Here is an 18,000-nt window from a genome sequence, read left to right as displayed (position 1 = left end):
CGAGTATGACGCGGCTGCAATCGGATCTGATTTTTTGCGCAGTACTCTGGGCAAGAGTGCCAGAGGTGGAAACACATATGTGAGCCGGAACTGCGACCAATCTTGCACTAAGGCGTCTGCCGCCAGAGCTCTGTGATCGCGCGATCGTGCCATAAATGCCGGGACCTTGTTGTTGTGCCGAGACGCCATTAGGTCGACGTCCGGCACCCCCCAGCGGCGACAGATTTCCTGAAACACGTCCGGGTGAAGGGACCATTCCCCTGCGTCCATGCCCTGGCGACTGAGGAAGTCTGCTTCCCAGTTTTCTACGCCCGGGATGTGAACTGCGGATATGGTGGATGCTGTGTCCTCCACCCACATGAGGATTCGCCGGACTTCCTGGAAGGCTTGCCGACTGCGCGTCCCTCCTTGGTGGTTGATGTATGCCACCGCTGTGGAGTTGTCCGACTGGATTCGGAACTGCCCTCTGTCTAGCCACTGCTGGAAAGCTAGTAGGGTAAGATACCCTGCCCCGATTTCCAGAACATTGATCTGAAGGGTGGACTCCTGCTGAGTCCACGTCCCCTGAGCCCTGTGGCGGAGACAAACTGCTCCCCACCCTGACAGACTCGTATCTGTCGTGACCACTGCCCAGGATGGGGGTAGGAAGGATCTTCACTGTGACAATGAGGTGGGAATAAGCCACCATTGCAGAGAGTCCTTGGCCGTCTGGGACAGGGAGACTTTCCTGTCCAGGGAGGTTGACTGCCCGTCCCATTGGCGGAGAATGTCCCCTTGCAGTTGGCGCAGATGAAACTGCGCAAAGGGAACTGCCTCCATGGCTGCCACCATCTTCCCTAGGAAGTGCATGAGGCGCCTTAAGGGGTGCGACTGGCCTTGAAGGAGAGACTGCACCTCTGTTTGCAGTGAACGCTGCTTGTTCAGCGGAAGCTTCACTATCGCTGATAGAGTGTGAAACTCCATGCCGAGATACGTTAGTGATTGAGTCGGTGACAGATTTGACCTTGCCAAATTGATGATCCACCCGAAAGTCTGGAGAGTCTCCAGCGTAACATTCAGGCTGCGTTGTCATGCCTCGAGGGAGGGTGCTTTGACGAGTAGATCGTCCAAGTAAGGGATCACCGGGTGTCCCTGAGAGTGCAAGACTGCTACCACTGCTGCCATGACCTTGGTGAACACCCGTGGGGCTGTCGCCAGACCGAATGGCAGAGCTACGAACTGAAGATGGTCGTCTCCTATCACAAAACGTAGAAAACGTTGGTGCTCCGTAGCAATTGGCACGTGGAGATAGGCATCTTTGATGTCTGTTGAGGCAAGGAAGTCTCCTCGAGACATTGAAGTAATGACGGATCGGAGGGATTCCATCCGGAACCGCCTGGCGTTCGCATGCTTGTTGAGCAGTTTTAGGTCCAGAACAGGACGGAAGGAGCCGTCCTTTTTTGGAGCCACAAAGAGATTGGAGTACAAACCCTCGCCCTCGTTCCTGAGGGGGGACAGGGATCACCACTCCATCTGCTCTTAGAGCGTCCACCGCCTGCAGCAGGGCATCTGCTCGGTGGGGAGGTGGGGCCGTTCTGAAGAATGGAGTCGGAGGACGAGAACAGAACACTGTCCTGTGCACGTGAGCACAATGTCCGTCACCCACCGGTCTGTGACCTGTGGCAGCTAAATGTCGCCAAAGGCGGGGGAGTCTGCCATCAACCGCGGATGCGGAGAGAGAGAGAGAGAGCTGAGAGTCATGAGGAGACCGCCTTGGTAGCAGTTCCTCCGGCTGCCTTCCTTGGGCGTGATTGAGCCCGGCCGGAATCTGAGCCCGTCTGAGGTTTTGTAGCCCTTTTGCACGAGGACAATTGGGACCTGCCCGAGCATGGGAAGGACCGAAACCTCGACTGTACTTTTAGGACAGCATGAATAGGGTAAGTCGCAGTGCAGACATTGCGGGGTTACGGACGCCTCTGCGGTACAGATGTACATGTGCTCAAGGCCAGCTGCGCAAGAACAGCTGAAAAGGTTAGGTTGCCTATACGGCTGTGAATGCCGGAGCAACCGACACGCCGATAGCCTCCTAGACAGATTTCAACCAGAGTCCATCTGTCTGTGAATGGCATCTTTAAGTGAAGCCCCATCTCCAGTGCAACTATGGCTCTAGACGCAAGCCTGGAGATTGGAGAATCCACCTTTGGACCCTGGGTCCAGCGCTTGACCACGTCAGGGGAAAAGGGATAACGTGTATCTTAAAAACGTTTGGAGAAGACGCTTATCTGGTAAGCGTGGTGTTTCTGGACTGCTTCTCTGAAGTCAGCGTGGCCAGAAAAATACTCAATATCCGTTTGAGATACTGAAAAGGGACTTCTCCTGCTGTGAAGCTGACTCCTCCACTGGGGGAGCTGAGGGAGAAAGATCCAACCTTCCATTGATGGACGCTATAGGATCATTCCGTATGGCGTTACCATCCGGTGTATCCGGATTGATAGCGATGTCAGGATCAAAGTCCTGGAGAGCTGCCTTATCATACAGAGAGTCCTCCTGGGACCCCCCCGTTCCAAATGAGGTTGGTCAGGAAGATTGCCCATGGCCTGTCTGGACTGCAAGTCTCTATCTTATGACAATATATCTGTCGAAACTGCAACTCCGTCCCTGTCCTTGGACAGGGATGACAGGTGGTTTCTTTGGCCACGACTAGTAGAGACCCCGGCAGACTAAGTGCTAGAGACCCCGGCAGACGAAGTGCTACAGGGGAGCATGCACACAATGAGACGGTGTCATGAACAGCATCCCATGTAGTAAAAACAGCACTGAAAATCTGTGTTGCTTTTTTGCCGCTGCCGACTAGCCATCTAGAAGTATATAGCCAAGATTGGTGACCGTACAGTGCAATGTATAGCATACAAGCATAAAGTACAAATGAACACTGCAGCACATGCAATACAAGCAGCATAGAAGCCTGTGCCCTGGCACCTCTGCTCTTCTGCTGCTGTAGACTAGTCATCTAGGGGAATATAGCCCAGAAGAGTGACCATACAGTGCAATGTATAGCATACAAGCACAAGTACAAATGCACACTGCAGCCCATGCAATACAAGCAGCATAGAAAAAAACCTGTGCCCCAGCACCCTTGGTTTTCTGCTGCTGTAGTCTAGCCATTCCAGGAGAATATAGCTAAGACTAGCGACTGTACAGTGCAATGTATAGCATACAAGCATAAACACAAATGAACACTTGAGTACGTGCAATACAAGCAGCATAGAAAGCCTGTGCCTTAGCACACCTGCTTTCCTGCTGCTGATGTGTCGCTCTCCAAGCGGGCATATAGCGACCTATGCAGTTAAAATACACATGTACACACTGCAGTAAATATTGGGGTCAGCACTATGTGTGCCGCTTACCGCCCGCCTATAAGCGGGTGTATGGTCGCCACCGTCCTGCCTGGTTGCCGAAAGTCCGAGCTCGGACTGCAGTAATGGCTGCCGGCGTCTTCCCCAGCTCGTGTGAGGAGGGGCGGGCCGTGGGCGTGCCCCAAGTCAGAGCGGGAATCCGGCGTCCGACAGTGTGCAGTGAGAGGGCTGGAGCATGTAAATAAGGCTCCAGCCCTCGGCGCTGCTGATTGCTCAGCGTCTGTCCCCTTCCCTGAGTGACAGGGAGGGGGCGGGAACGAAGCGGCACTAGGCCGCAGAAGCCGGGGACTGGATTTATAAGCGCCGCCGCCGTAAAAGCGCGGTCGGCGCCCAGTCCCCGGCGAACTACAAGTCCCAGCCGCGCCGCCGCTCCCGGAGCGTCCGGCGCGGTAGTTCCCAATACACAAAGTCACTCAGCAAAGCTGCAGTGACTGTAACCCTTTACTGTCCCCGGCGCACTATCACACCCAGCAAGTCTGGAGTGTGCTGTGTCTGTGTGTCCGGGGACACACAGTACCTGTAATGGTGCAGGGCCATGTCCCTGAACGGTACTCCAGCTCCGTATCCAGCAGGTTCAAATGGGTCTGTGGATGGAGCCCGGCGTCAGAGCTTTGAGGCCGGCAGGATCCCACTTCCTCAGAGCCCCCCAGGGGGATGTGGAAGGAAAGCAGCATGTGGGCTCCAGCCTCCGTACCAGCAATAGGTACCTCAACCTTACAACACCATCAACGGGTGAGAAGGGAGCATGCTGGGGGCCCTATATGGGCCCTCTTTTCTTCCATCCGAAATAGTCAGCAGCTACTGCTGACTAAAATCTGTGGAGCTATGCATGGATGTCTGACCTCCTTCGCACAAAGCTTGAAAACTGGAGAACCCGTGATACCACGGGGGGGTATAGCCAGAAGGGGAGGGGCCTTGCACTTTTTAGTGTAGTGCTTTGTGTGGCCTCCGGAGGCAGTAGCTATACCCCAATCGTCTGGGTCTCCCAATAGAGCGCTGAAGAAATCAATGTTTTTAGCTGCCAATGTCCATCCCCCTCTCGCTGCCGCCGCTGATAGTCCCGTCCTCCACGTGTTCCCCGAAGTACCGCTGTCCCCAGCATGCACGCACAGGGGAGATGATGGACCCCTCTCACCGCCACCGCCACCACTGAAAGTCCCGTCCTCCACGCTCCTGTCAGCTCCACGCAGTAGCGCGATCAGCTGAGCTGTCACTGAGGTTACTCACGGCCACCGCTGGATCCAGCGGTGGCCGCGGGTAACCTCAGTGACAGCTCAGCTGATCGCGCGGCTGTCTTCATTTGCTGCATGGAGGTGACCCGAGCGGCGGTGTCTGCTGCAGCTCCGGTCACCTCCATGCAGCAGAGCTGGATGCGGCGCTGGACCATCCTGGATTACGCCGGACATGGAGGGTTTGTCGGGGTTAATAAATTGGTAATGAGGGACTTTGTTTGTGTTTTTTATTTCTAATAAATGATTTTTTCGGGTGTGTGTGTTTATTTACTGTCACTTACAGATTAATCATGGAAGGAATCTCGGGGTGACGCCTGACATGATTAATCTAGGACTTATTGGCAGCTATGGGCTGCTGCCATTAACTCCTTATTACCCCGATTGCCAATGCACCAGGGCAAATCGGGAAGAGCCGGGTACAGTCCCAGAACTGTCGCATATAATGTATGCGGCCATTCTGGGCGGCTGCTGACTGATATTGTTAGGCTGGGGGGCTCCCCATAACGTGGAGCTCCCCATCCTGAGAATACCAGCCTTCAGCCGTATGGCTTTATCTGGCTGGCATTAAAATTGGGGGGGGACCGCACGCCAGTTTTTTTTAATTATTTATTTAATTTCTAATTATTTTTTTTTCAATTCAACAAGCTTTATAGGCTTGTTTGAACTGAAAAATACATGAAACAATTGTTGACAAAACTGCAGCCAAAAACGCACCAAAAAAGCAGCAAAAACGCACCAAAGAAGGGAATTTTGTTACTTACCGTAAATTCCTTTTCTTCTAGCTCCTATTGGGAGACCCAGACGATTGGGTGTATAGCACTGCCTCCGGAGGCCACACAAAGCATTACACTAAAAAGTGTAAGGCCCCTCCCCTTCTGGCTATACACCCCCAGTGGGATCACTGGCTCACCAGTTTTAGTGCAAAAGCAAGAAGGAGGAAAGCCAATAACTGGTTTAAACAAATTCACTCCGAGTAATATCGGAGAACTGAAAAACCGTTCAACATGAACAACATGTGTACCTGAAACAACCCAAAAATCCCGAAGGACAACAGGGCGGGTGCTGGGTCTCCCAATAGGAGCTAGAAGAAAAGGAATTTACGGTAAGTAACAAAATTCCCTTCTTCTTCGTCGCTCCATTGGGAGACCCAGACGATTGGGACGTCCAAAAGCTGTCCCTGGGTGGGTAAAGAAATACCTCATGTTAGAGCTGCGAAGACAGCCCTCCCCCACGGGGAGGCAACTGCCGCCTGCAGGACTCTTCTACCTAGGCTGGCGTCCGCCGAAGCATAGGTATGCACCTGATAATGTTTGGTGAAGGTGTGCAGACTCGACCAGGTAGCTGCCTGGCACACCTGTTGAGCCGTAGCCTGGTGTCGTAATGCCCAGGACGCACCCACGGCTCTGGTAGAATGGGCCTTCAGCCCTGATGGAACCGGAAGCCCAGCAGAACGGTAGGCTTCAAGAATTGGTTCTTGATCCATCGAGCCAGGGGGCCTTAGAAGCCTGCGACCCTTTGCGCTGACCAGCGACAAGGACAAAGAGTGCATCCGAACGGCGCAAGGGCGCCGTGCGGGAAATGTAGATTCTGAGTGCTCTCACCAGATCTAACAAATGTAAATCCTTCTCATACCGATGAACAAAACGAAGGCAAGGAGATATCCTGATTAAGATGAAAAGAGGATACCACCTTCGGGAGAAACTCCTGAATGGGGCGCAGCACTACCTTGTCCTGGTGGAAGACCAGGAAGGGAGTCTTGGATGACAGCGCTGCCAGCTCAGACACTCTCCGAAGAGATGTGATCGCTACCAGAAAAGCCACGTTCTGGGATAGTCTAGAAAGTGAAACCTCCCTCAGAGGCTCGAAGGGCGGCTTCTGGAGGGCAACTAGTACCCTGTTCAGATCCCATGGATCTAACGGCCGCTAGCACGGGGGAACGATATGGCAAACCCCCTGTAGGAACGTGCGCACCATAGGAAGGCGTGCCAAACGCCTCTGAAAAAAGACGGATAGCGCCGATACCTGACCTTTAAGGGAGCCGAGCGCCAAACCCTTTTCTAACCCAGATAGCAGGAAAGAAAGAAAGGTAGGCAATGCAAATGGCCAGGGAGACACTCCCTGAGCAGAGCACCAGGATAAGAATATCCTCCACGTTCTGTGGTTCTTAGCGGACGTGGGCTTCCTAGCCTGTCTCATGGTGGCAACGACCCCGTGGAATAATCCTGAAGACGCTAGGATCCAGGACTCAATGGCCACACAGTCAGGTTCAGGGCCGCAGAATTCCGATGGAAAAAACGGCCCTTGGGACAGTAAGTCTGGTCGGTCTGGTAGTGCCCACGGTTGGCCGACCGTGAGCTGCCACAGATCCGGATACCACGCCCTCCTCGGCCAGTCTGGGGCGACGAGTATGACGCGGCTGCAATCGGATCTGATCTTGCGTAGCACTCTGGGCAAGGGTGCCAGAGGTGGAAACACATAAGGGAGCCGGAACTGCGACCAATCTTGCACTAGGGCGTCTGCCGCCAGCGCTCTTTGATCGCGAGACCGTGCCATGAAGGTTGGGACCTTGTTGTTGTGCCGGGACGTCATTAGGTCGACGTCCGGCCTTCCCCAGCGGCGACAGATTTCCTGAAACACGTCCGGGTGAAGGGACCATTCCCCTGCGTCCATGCCCTGGCGACTGAGGAAGTCTGCTTCCCAGTTTTCTACGCCGGGGATGTGAACTGCGGATATGGTGGAGGCCGTGGCATCCACCCACATCAGAATCCGCCGGACTTCCTGGAAGGCTTGCCGACTGCGTGTCCCCCCTTGGTGATTGATGTATGCCACCGCTGTGGAGTTGTCCGATAGAATTCGGATCTGCTTTCTTTCCGGCCACTGCTGGAAGGCTAGTAGGGCAAGATACACTGCTCTGATTACCAGAACATTGATCTGAAGGGTGGACTCCTGCTGAGTCCACGGACCCTGAGCCCTGTGGGGGAGAAAAACCGCTCCCCACCCTGACAGACTCGCGTCTGTCGTGACCACCGGCCAAGACGGTGGTAGGAAGGATCTTCCCTGTGATAATGAGGTGGGAAGAAGCCACCATTGCAGAGAGTCCTTGCTGTCTGTGAAAGGGAGACTTTCCTGTCCAGGGATGTTGACTTCCCGTCTCATTGGCGGAGAATGTCCCATTGAAGTGGACGCAGATGAAACTGCGCAAACGGAACCGCCTCCATTGTCGCCACTATCTTCCCGAGGAAGTGCATGAGGCGTCTTAAGAAGTGCGACTGACCTTGAAGGAGAGTCTGCACCCCAGTCCGTAGTGACCGCTGCTTGTCCAGCGGAAGCTTCACTACCGCTGAGAGGGTATGAAACGCCATGCCACGATACGTTAGTGATTGGGTCGTGACAGGTTTGACTTTGAGAAGTTGATGATCCACCCTGGATCATCTGGAGAGTCTCCAGCGCAACATTCAGGCTGAGTTGGCATGCCTCTTGAGAGGGTGCCTTGACAAGTAGATCGTCCAAGTAAGGGATCACAGAGTGTCCCTGAGAGTGCAAGACTGCTACCACTGCCGCCATGACCTTGGTGAAAACCCGTGGGGCTGTCGCCAGACCGAAGGGCAGGGCTACGAACTGAAGATGGTCGTTTCCTATCACGAAATGTAGAAAAACATTGGTGCTCTGTAGCAATCGGCACGTGGAGATAAGCATCTTTGATGTCTATTGATGCTAGGAAATTTCCTTGAGACATTGAGGCAATGACGGAGCGGAGGGTATCATCCGGAACCGCCTGGCCTCCACGTGCTTGTTGAGCAGTTTTAGGTCCAGAACGGAACGGAAAGAGCCATCCTTGTTTGGCACCACAACCAGATTGGAGGAAAACCGTGTCTTGTTCCTGAAGAGGAACCGGGATAACCACTCCTTCTGCCTGCAGAAGAGCATCTGCTCGGTGGGGAGGTTCTGAAGAATCGAGTCGGAGGACGAGAACAGAACTCTGTCCTGTGCACGTGGGCACACTGTCCCTCACCCACCGGTCTGTGACCTGTGGCAGCTAAATGGCGCCAAAGGCGAGCGAGTCTGCCATCAACCGCGGATGCGGAAAGATGAGAGAGCTGAGAGTCATGAGGAGACCGCCTTGGTAGCGGTTCCTCCGGCTGCCTTCCTTGGGCGTGATTGAGCCCGGCCGGCAGCTGAGCCCCTCTGAGGCTTTTCAGCCCTTTTGGACGAGGACAATTGGGACCTGCCCGAGCCTGGGAAGGACCGAAACCTCGACTGTCCTTCCAGGACAGCATTAATAGGGTAAGTCGCAATGCAGACATTGCGAGGTTACGGACGCCCCTGCGGCACAGATGTACCTGTGCTCAAGACCAGCTGCGCAAGAACAGCTGAAAAGCTTAGGGTGCCCATACGGCTGTGAATGCCGGAGCAACCGACACGCCGATAGCCTCATAGACAGATTTCAACCAGAGTCCATCTGTCTGTCAATGGCATCTGTAAGTGAAGTCCCATCTCCACTGCAACTATGGCTCTAGCCGCAAGCCTGGAGATTGGAGAATCCACCTTTGGACCCTGGGTCCAACGCCTGACCACGTCAGGGGGAAAGTGATAACGTGTATCCGTAATACGTTTGGAGAAAACGCTTATCTGGGAAGCGTGGTGTTCCTGGACTGCTTCTCTGAAGTCAGCGTGGCCAGAACAATACTCAATATACGTTTGAGCTACTGAAATGGGACTTCTCCTGCTGTGAAGCTGACTCCTCCGCTGGGGGAGCTGAGGGAGAAAAGATCCAACATTCCATTGATGGACGCTATAGGATCATTCCTTATGGCGTCACCATCCGGTGTATCCGGAGTGAGAGCGGTGTCAGGATCAAAGTCCTGATGAGCTACGTCTGCCTCATCATACAGAGAGCCTCCTGGGACCCCCCCCGGGGCACCGATTTTATTCCAAGTGAGGGTGGCCAGGGAGCAATGATCCAGATTGCCCATGGCCTGTCCGGACTGCAAGTCTCTATCCCCTTGCAACTCCGTCCCTGTCCTTGGACAGGGTTGAGAGGTGGTTCTTTTGGCCACGTCAAGTAGAGACCCCGGCTGACCAAGTGCTCCAGGGGAGCATTGCACACAATGGGGTTCAGTGCCGTGGAACAGTATCACATGCAGTAAAAACAGCATCGAAAGCCTGTGTTGCTTATATGCTGCTGCCGACTTATAGAGCCAAGAATGGCGACCGTACAGTGCAATGTATATCATACAAGCATAAAGTACAAATGAACACTGCAGCACATGCAATACAAGCAGCATAGAAAGCCTGCTTTTCTGCTGCTGTAGACTAGCCATCTAGGGGAATATCGCCCAGAATAGCGACCATACAGTGCAATGTATAGCATACAAGCATAAGTACAAATGAACACTGCAACCCCTGCAATACCAGCAGCATAGAAAAAACCTGTGCCTCAGCACCCTTGCTTTTCTGCTGCTGTAGTCTAGCCATTCTATGGCGAATATAGCCAAGACTAGAGACCGTACAGTGCAGTGTATAGCATACAAGCATAAATACACATGAAAACTTCAGTACGTGCAATACAAGCAGCATAGAAAGCCTGTGCCTTAGCACCCATGCTTTCCTGCTGCTGATGTGTCGCCATCTAAGAGGGCATATAGCCCAAAATAGCGACCTATGCAGTGTACTTAAAATACAAATAGACAAACTGCGGTATTTAGTGTCAGCACCCCAGGTGCCGCTTACCGCCCGCCTATAAGCGGGTGTGTGGTCGCCCTAGTCCTGTTGGTTGCCCAGAGTCCGTTCTCTCAGCTCGGGCTGCAGGAATGGCTGCCGGCGTCCTTCTCCAGCTCGTATGAGTAGGGGCGGGCCGTGGGCGTGCCCCAAGTCAGAGCGGGAAACCGGCGTCCCACAGTGTCTAGTGAGAGGGCTGGAGCATGTAAATAAGGCTCCAGCCCTCGGCGCTGCTGATTGTACAGCGTCTCTCCCCTACCCTGATTGACAGGGTGGGGGCGGGAACGAAGCTGAGCTAGGCCGCAAAAGCCGGGGACTGGATTTATAAGCGCCGCCGCCGTAAAAGCGCGGTCGGCGCTAAGTCCCCGGCGCACTACAAGTCCCAGCCGCGCCGCCGCTCCCGGAGCGTCCGGCGCGGTAGTTCCCAATAAATAAAGTCACTCAGCTAGGCTGCAGTGACTGTAACCCTTTACTGTCCCCGGCGCACTAGCACACCCAGCAAGTCTGGAGTGTGCTGTGCCTGTGTGTACGGGGACACAGAGTACCTGAATGGTGCAGGGCCATGTCCCTGAACGGCACTCCCGCTCCACATCCAGCAGGTTCAATGGGTCTGTGGATGGAGCCCGGCCTCAGGGCTTTGGGGCCGGTAAGATCCCACTTCCTCAGAGCCCCTCATGGGGATGGGGAAGGAAAACAGCATGTGGGCTCCAGCCGCCGTACCAGCAATAGGTACCTCAACCTTACAAACCACCAGTGGGGCGAGAAGGGAGCATGCTGGGGGCCCTATATGGGCCCTCTTTTCTTCCATCCGATATAGTCAGCAGCTACTGCTGACTAAACAGTGGAGCTATGCGTGGATGTCTGACCTCCTTCGCACAAAGCCGAAAACTGGTGAGCCAGTGATCCCACTGGGGGTGTATAGCCAGAAGGGGAGGGGCCTTACACTTTTTAGTGTAATGCTTTGTGTGGCCTCCGGAGGCAGTGCTATACACCCAATCGTCTGGGTCTCCCAATGGAGCGACGAAGAAAAAGCACCTACATTTTTTGTGACATTTCCAGGCTCTCTCTGACAAGGTGCAGTTTTGGCTGCAGTTTGTGAACACGAAAAAGAAGCAGCGTGCGCATGTAGCCTTACCCTACACTGTGTGCAGAATTATTAGGCAGATGAGTATTGTGATCCCATGATACTTTTTATACATGTCGTCCTACTCCGCGCTGTATAGGCTGAGAGCCAACTACCAATGAAGTAAATCCGGTGCTGTGCATCTCTGTAATGAGGAGGGGTGCGGTGTAATGACATCAACACCCTATATAAGGTGTGCTTAATTATTAGGCAACTTCCTTCCTTTGGCAAAATGGGTCAGAAGAGAGATGTGACTGGCTCTGAAAAGTCCACATTGTGAGATGTCTTGCAGAGGGATGCAGTAGTCTTGAAATTGCCAAACTTTTGAAGCGTGATCACCCAACAATCAAGCGTTTCATGACAAATAGCCAACAGGGTCGCAAGAAGCGTGCTGGGCAAAAAAGGCGCAAAATAACTGCCCATGAATTGAGGAAAATCAAGCGTGGAGCTGCCAAGATGACATTTGCCACCAGTTTGTCCATATTTCAGAGCTGCAACATTACTGGAGTATCAAAAAGCACAAGGTGTGCCATACTCAGGGACAGGCCAAGGTAAGGAAGGCCGAAAACCACCACCTCTGACCAAGAAACAGAAGATAAAACCTCAAGACTGGGCCAAGAAATATCTGAAGACTGATTCTTCACAGGTTTTATGGACTGATGAAATGAGAGTGACTCTTGATGGGCAGATGGATGGGCCAGAGGCTGGATCAGTAAAGGGCAGAGAGCTCCACTGCGACTCAGACGCCAGCAAGATGGAGGTGGGCACTGGTATGGGCTGGGATCAGCAAAGATCAGTTGAGGATTGAGTGAAGCTCAACTCCCAGACCTACTGCCAGTTTCTGGAAGACGACTTCTTCAAGCAGTGGTACAGGAAGAAGTCGCTATCGTTCAAGAAAAACATGATTTTCATGCAGGAAAATGCTCCATCACATGCATCCAACTACTCCACAGCGTGGCCAGCCAGTAATGGTCTAAAAGATGAAAAATAATGACAGGGCCCCCTTGTTCACCTGATCTGACGCCTATAGAGAACCTGTGGTCCTCATAAAATGTGAGATCTACAGGGAGGGAAAACAGTCCACCTCTGGGAGCAGTGTCTGGAGACTGTGGAGTCTGGAGGCTGTGGTGTCTGGAGGCTGTGGTGTCTGGAGGCTGTGGTGTCTGGGGGCTGTGGTGGCTGGAGGCTGTGGTGGCTGGAGGCTGTGGTGGCTGGAGGCTGTGGAGTCTGGAGGCTGTGGAGTCTGGAGGCTGTGGTGTCTGGAGGCTGTGGAGTCTGGAGGCTGTGGTGTCTGGAGGCTGTGGAGTCTGGAGGCTGTGGTGTCTGGAGGCTGTGGTGGCTGGAGGCTGTGGTGGCTGGAGGCTGTGGAGTCTGGAGGCTGTGGAGTCTGGAGGCTGTGGTGTCTGGAGGCTGTGGAGTCTGGAGGCTGTGGTGTCTGGAGGCTGTGGAGTCTGGAGGCTGTGGTGTCTGGAGGCTGTGGTGTCTGGAGGCCACCACGGCTGCTGCACGCAATGTTCAGCGTAAACAGATCAAGCAATGACAGACTCTATGGATGGAGGCTGCTGAGGGTCATCAGAAAGAAAGGGGGCGATATTGGGCACTCATATTTCGGGTTTTGTTTTTGCAGTCAGAAATGTTTATTTCTATATTCTGTGCAGTTATATTGGTTTCCTGGTGAAAATAAACAAGTGAGATGGGAATAGATTTGGTTTTTATTAAGTTGCCTAATAATTCTGCACAGTAATAGTCACTGCACAAACAGATCCTCCTAAGAAGCCAAATCTAAAGAACCCCTCCAACTGCCAAAAATATTAAGCTTTGATATTTATGGGTCTTTTGGGTGATTGGGAACATAGTTGTGATCAATAATAAAAAAATCCTCTAAAATACAACTTGCCTAATAATTCTGCACACAGTGTATATCCAGCTGAACTCAAAATTCTGCCACTCCATCTCACCAATCCCCTGGCAATTCAGTGCTCACCCACTGGTTTACTGGGTCGGTCCTAATATACAAGGTTCTGGCTAGTGAATTTTGTGACCGCAGCTCTAGAGGTGACTGAAGGATAAGACATAATGTAACAGCAGAATAGTGACCACAGCTCTGGAGGTGACTGGAGGATAAGACATAATGTAACAGCAGAATAGTGACCACAGCTCTGGAGGTGACTGGAGGATAAGACACAATGTAAAAGCAGTATAGTGACTGCAGCTCTGGAGGTTAAAACACGATATAACAGCAGAATAGTGAGTGCAGCTCTGGAGGGGACTGTAGGATTAGATATGGTGTAACAGTAGAATAGTGACTGCAGCTCTAGAGGTGACTGAAGGATAAGACATCATGTAACAGCAGAATAGTGAGTGCAGCTCTGGAGGATAAAACATGATATAACAGCAGAATAGTGATTGCAGCTCTGGAGGATAAAACACGATATAACAGCAGAATAGTGATTGCAGCTCTGAAGGTGACTGTAGGATTAGACATGGTGTAACAGTAGAATAGTGACTGCAGCTCTGGAGGTGACTAGAGGATAAGACACGATGTAACAGCAGAATAGTGACTGCAGCTCTGGAGGTGACTGCAGGATTAGACATGGTATAACAGCAGAATAGTGAGGGCAGCTCTAGAGGTGACTGTAGGATTAGACATGGTGTAACAGTAGAATAGTGACTGCAGCTCTAGAGGTGACTGAGGGATAAGACATCATGTAACAGCAGAATAGTGAGCGCAGCTCTGGAGGATAAAACATGATATAACAGCAGAATAGTGATTGCAGCTCTGGAGGTGACTGAAGGATAAGACATAATGTAACAGCAGAATAGTGAGCGCAGCTCTGAAGTATAAGTGTTGATGTATCCCCATATCGGTGGTGTACGGCTGCGGTTGCCCGCCCTTACCGTAGGCTTCCTCGATGAGCGCACAGTACGGGTTGATGCCCGATCCGCTTCTCTTGGATTCCTGCTCGCCCAGCCTCAGGATATTTTCTAGGCCGTTCAATGCCACCTGCACGATCTTGGAGTCCATGACGGTCAGGAGGTCGCAGAGCGGTTTAATGCAGCCCAGATCCACCAGGTACCTGAGAGCAGAGGACAAGGGGGGGATCAGCAGAACCTTCCCATTATGGGGGCCGCACGGGTGGTGTTCCTGTAATAGTTGTGCAGTACTTGCCGCAGCCAGGACCCCACTCCCCCCGGACACCAGAGTCCATCTGTATCTACTGCTGCAGCCGGCGAAACACCGAGACCCCCGATCTGTGTACAGGGGACACGCTCTGGGCAGACACATTTAGGGGAAAGATTCTGAAGACGTCTTGCAGATATTTTTCATGATTTCGGTGTCTGGTGCTGATCCGGGGGGACCTCATCAATCATCCCCGAGAGAGATTGACCGCTTCTCCAACCCCCCCGACAGTGCCGCAGCAGCGCAGTACACAGCCCTCGGGGGGCGCTGATCACACACAGGTGTAGAGAGCGACGACGCAGCAGCGCAGTGCACAGCCCTCGGAGGGCGCTGATCACACACAGGTGTAGAGAGCAACGCCGCAGCAGCGCAGTGCACAGCCCTCGGGGGGCGCTGATCACACAAAGGTGTAGAGAGCGACGACGCAGCAGCGCAGTACACAGCCCTGATCACACACAGGTGTAGACGGCGACGCCGCAGCAGCGCAGTGCCACATCCTTACTTTATCTGCTCTGCGGAGCCCCCAGACGTGGCGTTTGTGATCGCCCATGCCGCTTCTTTCCGGGTCCTGAACTCGGCCGTCTGCAGGATACTAATTAGAGCAGGGAAGATGTCGGCGTCAATCACAGTCTGTGGAGAGAGAAGATGAGGGAGGAGCGTTAACCCGGAGCTGAACTCCCCACCAAGGACACTAGGACCTCACATCCGGAGCTTCCGGAAGATGGCGGAGGACGGAAGTCTTACAGATTCTGACCATGGTTCTTGTATTTGCAATGAAGGAAGGAACAAAAGGCGGCAAAGACCCCCAGTTATTAATATGATTTTCTTAAATTTATCCTCTGGGTAACTCCCCCTCACCCGACCCTAAATCTGAGCTCAGTACCCGGCAGTGATGTTGGGCACTGACTTGGATCTGAGCTCTGTTCCCGGTGGTGATGTTGGGGCACTGACCTGGATCTGAGCTCAGTACCCGGCAGTGATGTTAGGCACTAACCTGGATCTGAGCTCAGTACCCGGCGGTGATGTTGGGCACTAACCTGGATCTGAGCTCAGTACCCGGCGGTGATGTTGGGCACTAACCTGGATCTGAGCTCTGTTCCCGGTGGTGATGTTGGGGCACTGACCTGGATCTGACCTCAGTACCCGGCAGTGATGTTAGGCACTGACCTGGATCTGAGCTCAGTACCCGGCGGTGATGTTGGGCACTAACCTGGATCTGAGCTCAGTACCCGGCGGTGATGTTGGGCACTAACCTGGATCTGAGCTCAGTACCCGGCGGTGATGTTGGGCACTGACTTGGATCTGAGCTCTGTTCCCGGTGGTGATGTTGGGGCACTGACCTGGATCTGAGCTCAGTACCCGGCAGTGATGTTAGGCAGTAACCTGGATCTGAGCTCAGTACCCGGCGGTGATGTTGGGCACTAACCTGGATCTGAGCTCAGTACCCGGCGGTGATGTTGGGCACTAACCTGGATCTGAGCTCTGTTCCCGGTGGTGATGTTGGGCACTAACCTGGATCTGAGCTCAGTACCCGAAAATGATGTTAGGCACTAACCTGGATCTGAGCTCAGTACCCGGCGGCGATGTTGGGCACTAACCTGGATCTGAGCTCAGTACCCGGCGGTGATGTTGGGCACTAACCTGGATCTGAGCTCTGTTCCCGGTGGTGATGTTGGGGCACTGACCTGGATCTGACCTCAGTACCCGGCAGTGATGTTAGGCACTGACCTGGATCTGAGCTCAGTACCCGGCGGTGATGTTGGGCACTAACCTGGATCTGAGCTCAGTACCCGGCGGTGATGTTGGGCACTAACCTGGATCTGAGCTCAGTACCCGGCGGTGATGTTGGGCACTGACTTGGATCTGAGCTCTGTTCCCGGTGGTGATGTTGGGGCACTGACCTGGATCTGAGCTCAGTACCCGGCAGTGATGTTAGGCAGTAACCTGGATCTGAGCTCAGTACCCGGCGGTGATGTTGGGCACTAACCTGGATCTGAGCTCAGTACCCGGCGGTGATGTTGGGCACTAACCTGGATCTGAGCTCTGTTCCCGGTGGTGATGTTGGGCACTAACCTGGATCTGAGCTCAGTACCCGAAAATGATGTTAGGCACTAACCTGGATCTGAGCTCAGTACCCGGCGGCGATGTTGGGCACTAACCTGGATCTGAGCTCAGTACCCGGCGGTGATGTTGGGCACTAACCTGGATCTGAGCTCTGTTCCCGGTGGTGATGTTGGGGCACTGACCTGGATCTGACCTCAGTACCCGGCAGTGATGTTAGGCATTGACCTGGATCTGAGGTTGGTTGCCGGCGGTGATATTGGGGCACTGACCTGGATCTGAGCTTGGTTCCCGGCAGTGATGTTGGGGACTGACCTGGATCTGAGCTCAGTACCTGGTAGTGATGTTGGGGCACTGACCTGGATCTGAGGTTGGTTGCCGGTGGTGATGTTGTGGCACGGACCTGGATCTGAGCTCAGTACCCGGCGGTGATATTGGGGCACTGACCTGGATCTGAGCTCAGTACCCGGTAGTGATGTTGGGGCACTGACCTGGATCTGAGCTCAGTACCCGGCGGTGATATTGGGGCACTGACCTGGATCTGAGCTCAGTACCCGGCAGTGATGTTGGGGCACTGACCTGGATCTGAGCTCAGTACCCGGTAATGATGTTGGGGCACTGACCTGGATCTGAGCTCAGTACCCGGCGGTGATATTGGGGCACTGACCTGGATCTGAGCTCAGTACCCGGTAGTGATGTTGGGGCACTGACCTGGATCTGAGCTCAGTACCCGGCGGTGATATTGGGGCACTGACCTGGATCTGAGCTCAGTACCCGGCAGTGATGTTGGGGCACTAACCTGGATCTGAGCTCAGTACCCGGTAGTGATGTTGGGGCACTGACCTGGATCTGAGCTCAGTACCCGGCGGTGATATTGGGGCACTGACCTGGATCTGAGCTCAGTACCCGGCGGTGATATTGGGGCACTGACCTGGATCTGAGCTCAGTACCCGGCAGTGATGTTGGGGCACTGACCTGGATCTGAGCTCAGTACCCGGCGGTGATATTGGGGCACTGACCTGGATCTGAGCTCAGTACCCGGTAGTGATGTTGGGGCACTGACCTGGATCTGAGCTCAGTACCCGGCGGTGATATTGGGGCACTGACCTGGATCTGAGCTCAGTACCCGGCGGTGATATTGGGGCACTGACCTGGATCTGAGCTCAGTACCCGGTAGTGATGTTGGGGCACTGACCTGGATCTGAGCTCAGTACCCGGCGGTGATATTGGGGCACTGACCTGGATCTGAGCTCAGTACCCGGCAGTGATGTTGGGGCACTGACCTGGATC

At 53.7% G+C, this 18,000-nt stretch overlaps 1 protein-coding gene across 1 annotated transcript in view; it reads right to left on the bottom strand.

The window, feature by feature from the left end:
- Nucleotides 1-18,000, bottom strand: part of KPNA1 (karyopherin subunit alpha 1) — a 114,634-nt gene that overhangs the window by 10,066 nt on the left and 86,568 nt on the right. Inside the window, exons 12-13 of the mRNA XM_075334865.1 lie at nt 15,152-15,279; nt 14,367-14,545 (exon numbers count right to left, since the gene is read on the bottom strand). Of these exons, the coding sequence (XP_075190980.1) occupies nt 14,367-14,545; nt 15,152-15,279 (307 nt within the window). The remainder of the gene's footprint in view (nt 1-14,366; nt 14,546-15,151; nt 15,280-18,000) is intronic.

This window comes from Anomaloglossus baeobatrachus, chromosome 2 (genome assembly GCF_048569485.1).
Source record: "Anomaloglossus baeobatrachus isolate aAnoBae1 chromosome 2, aAnoBae1.hap1, whole genome shotgun sequence".
NCBI lineage: Eukaryota > Metazoa > Chordata > Amphibia > Anura > Aromobatidae > Anomaloglossus > Anomaloglossus baeobatrachus.
This window is presented reverse-complemented; position numbering and strand designations above follow the sequence as displayed.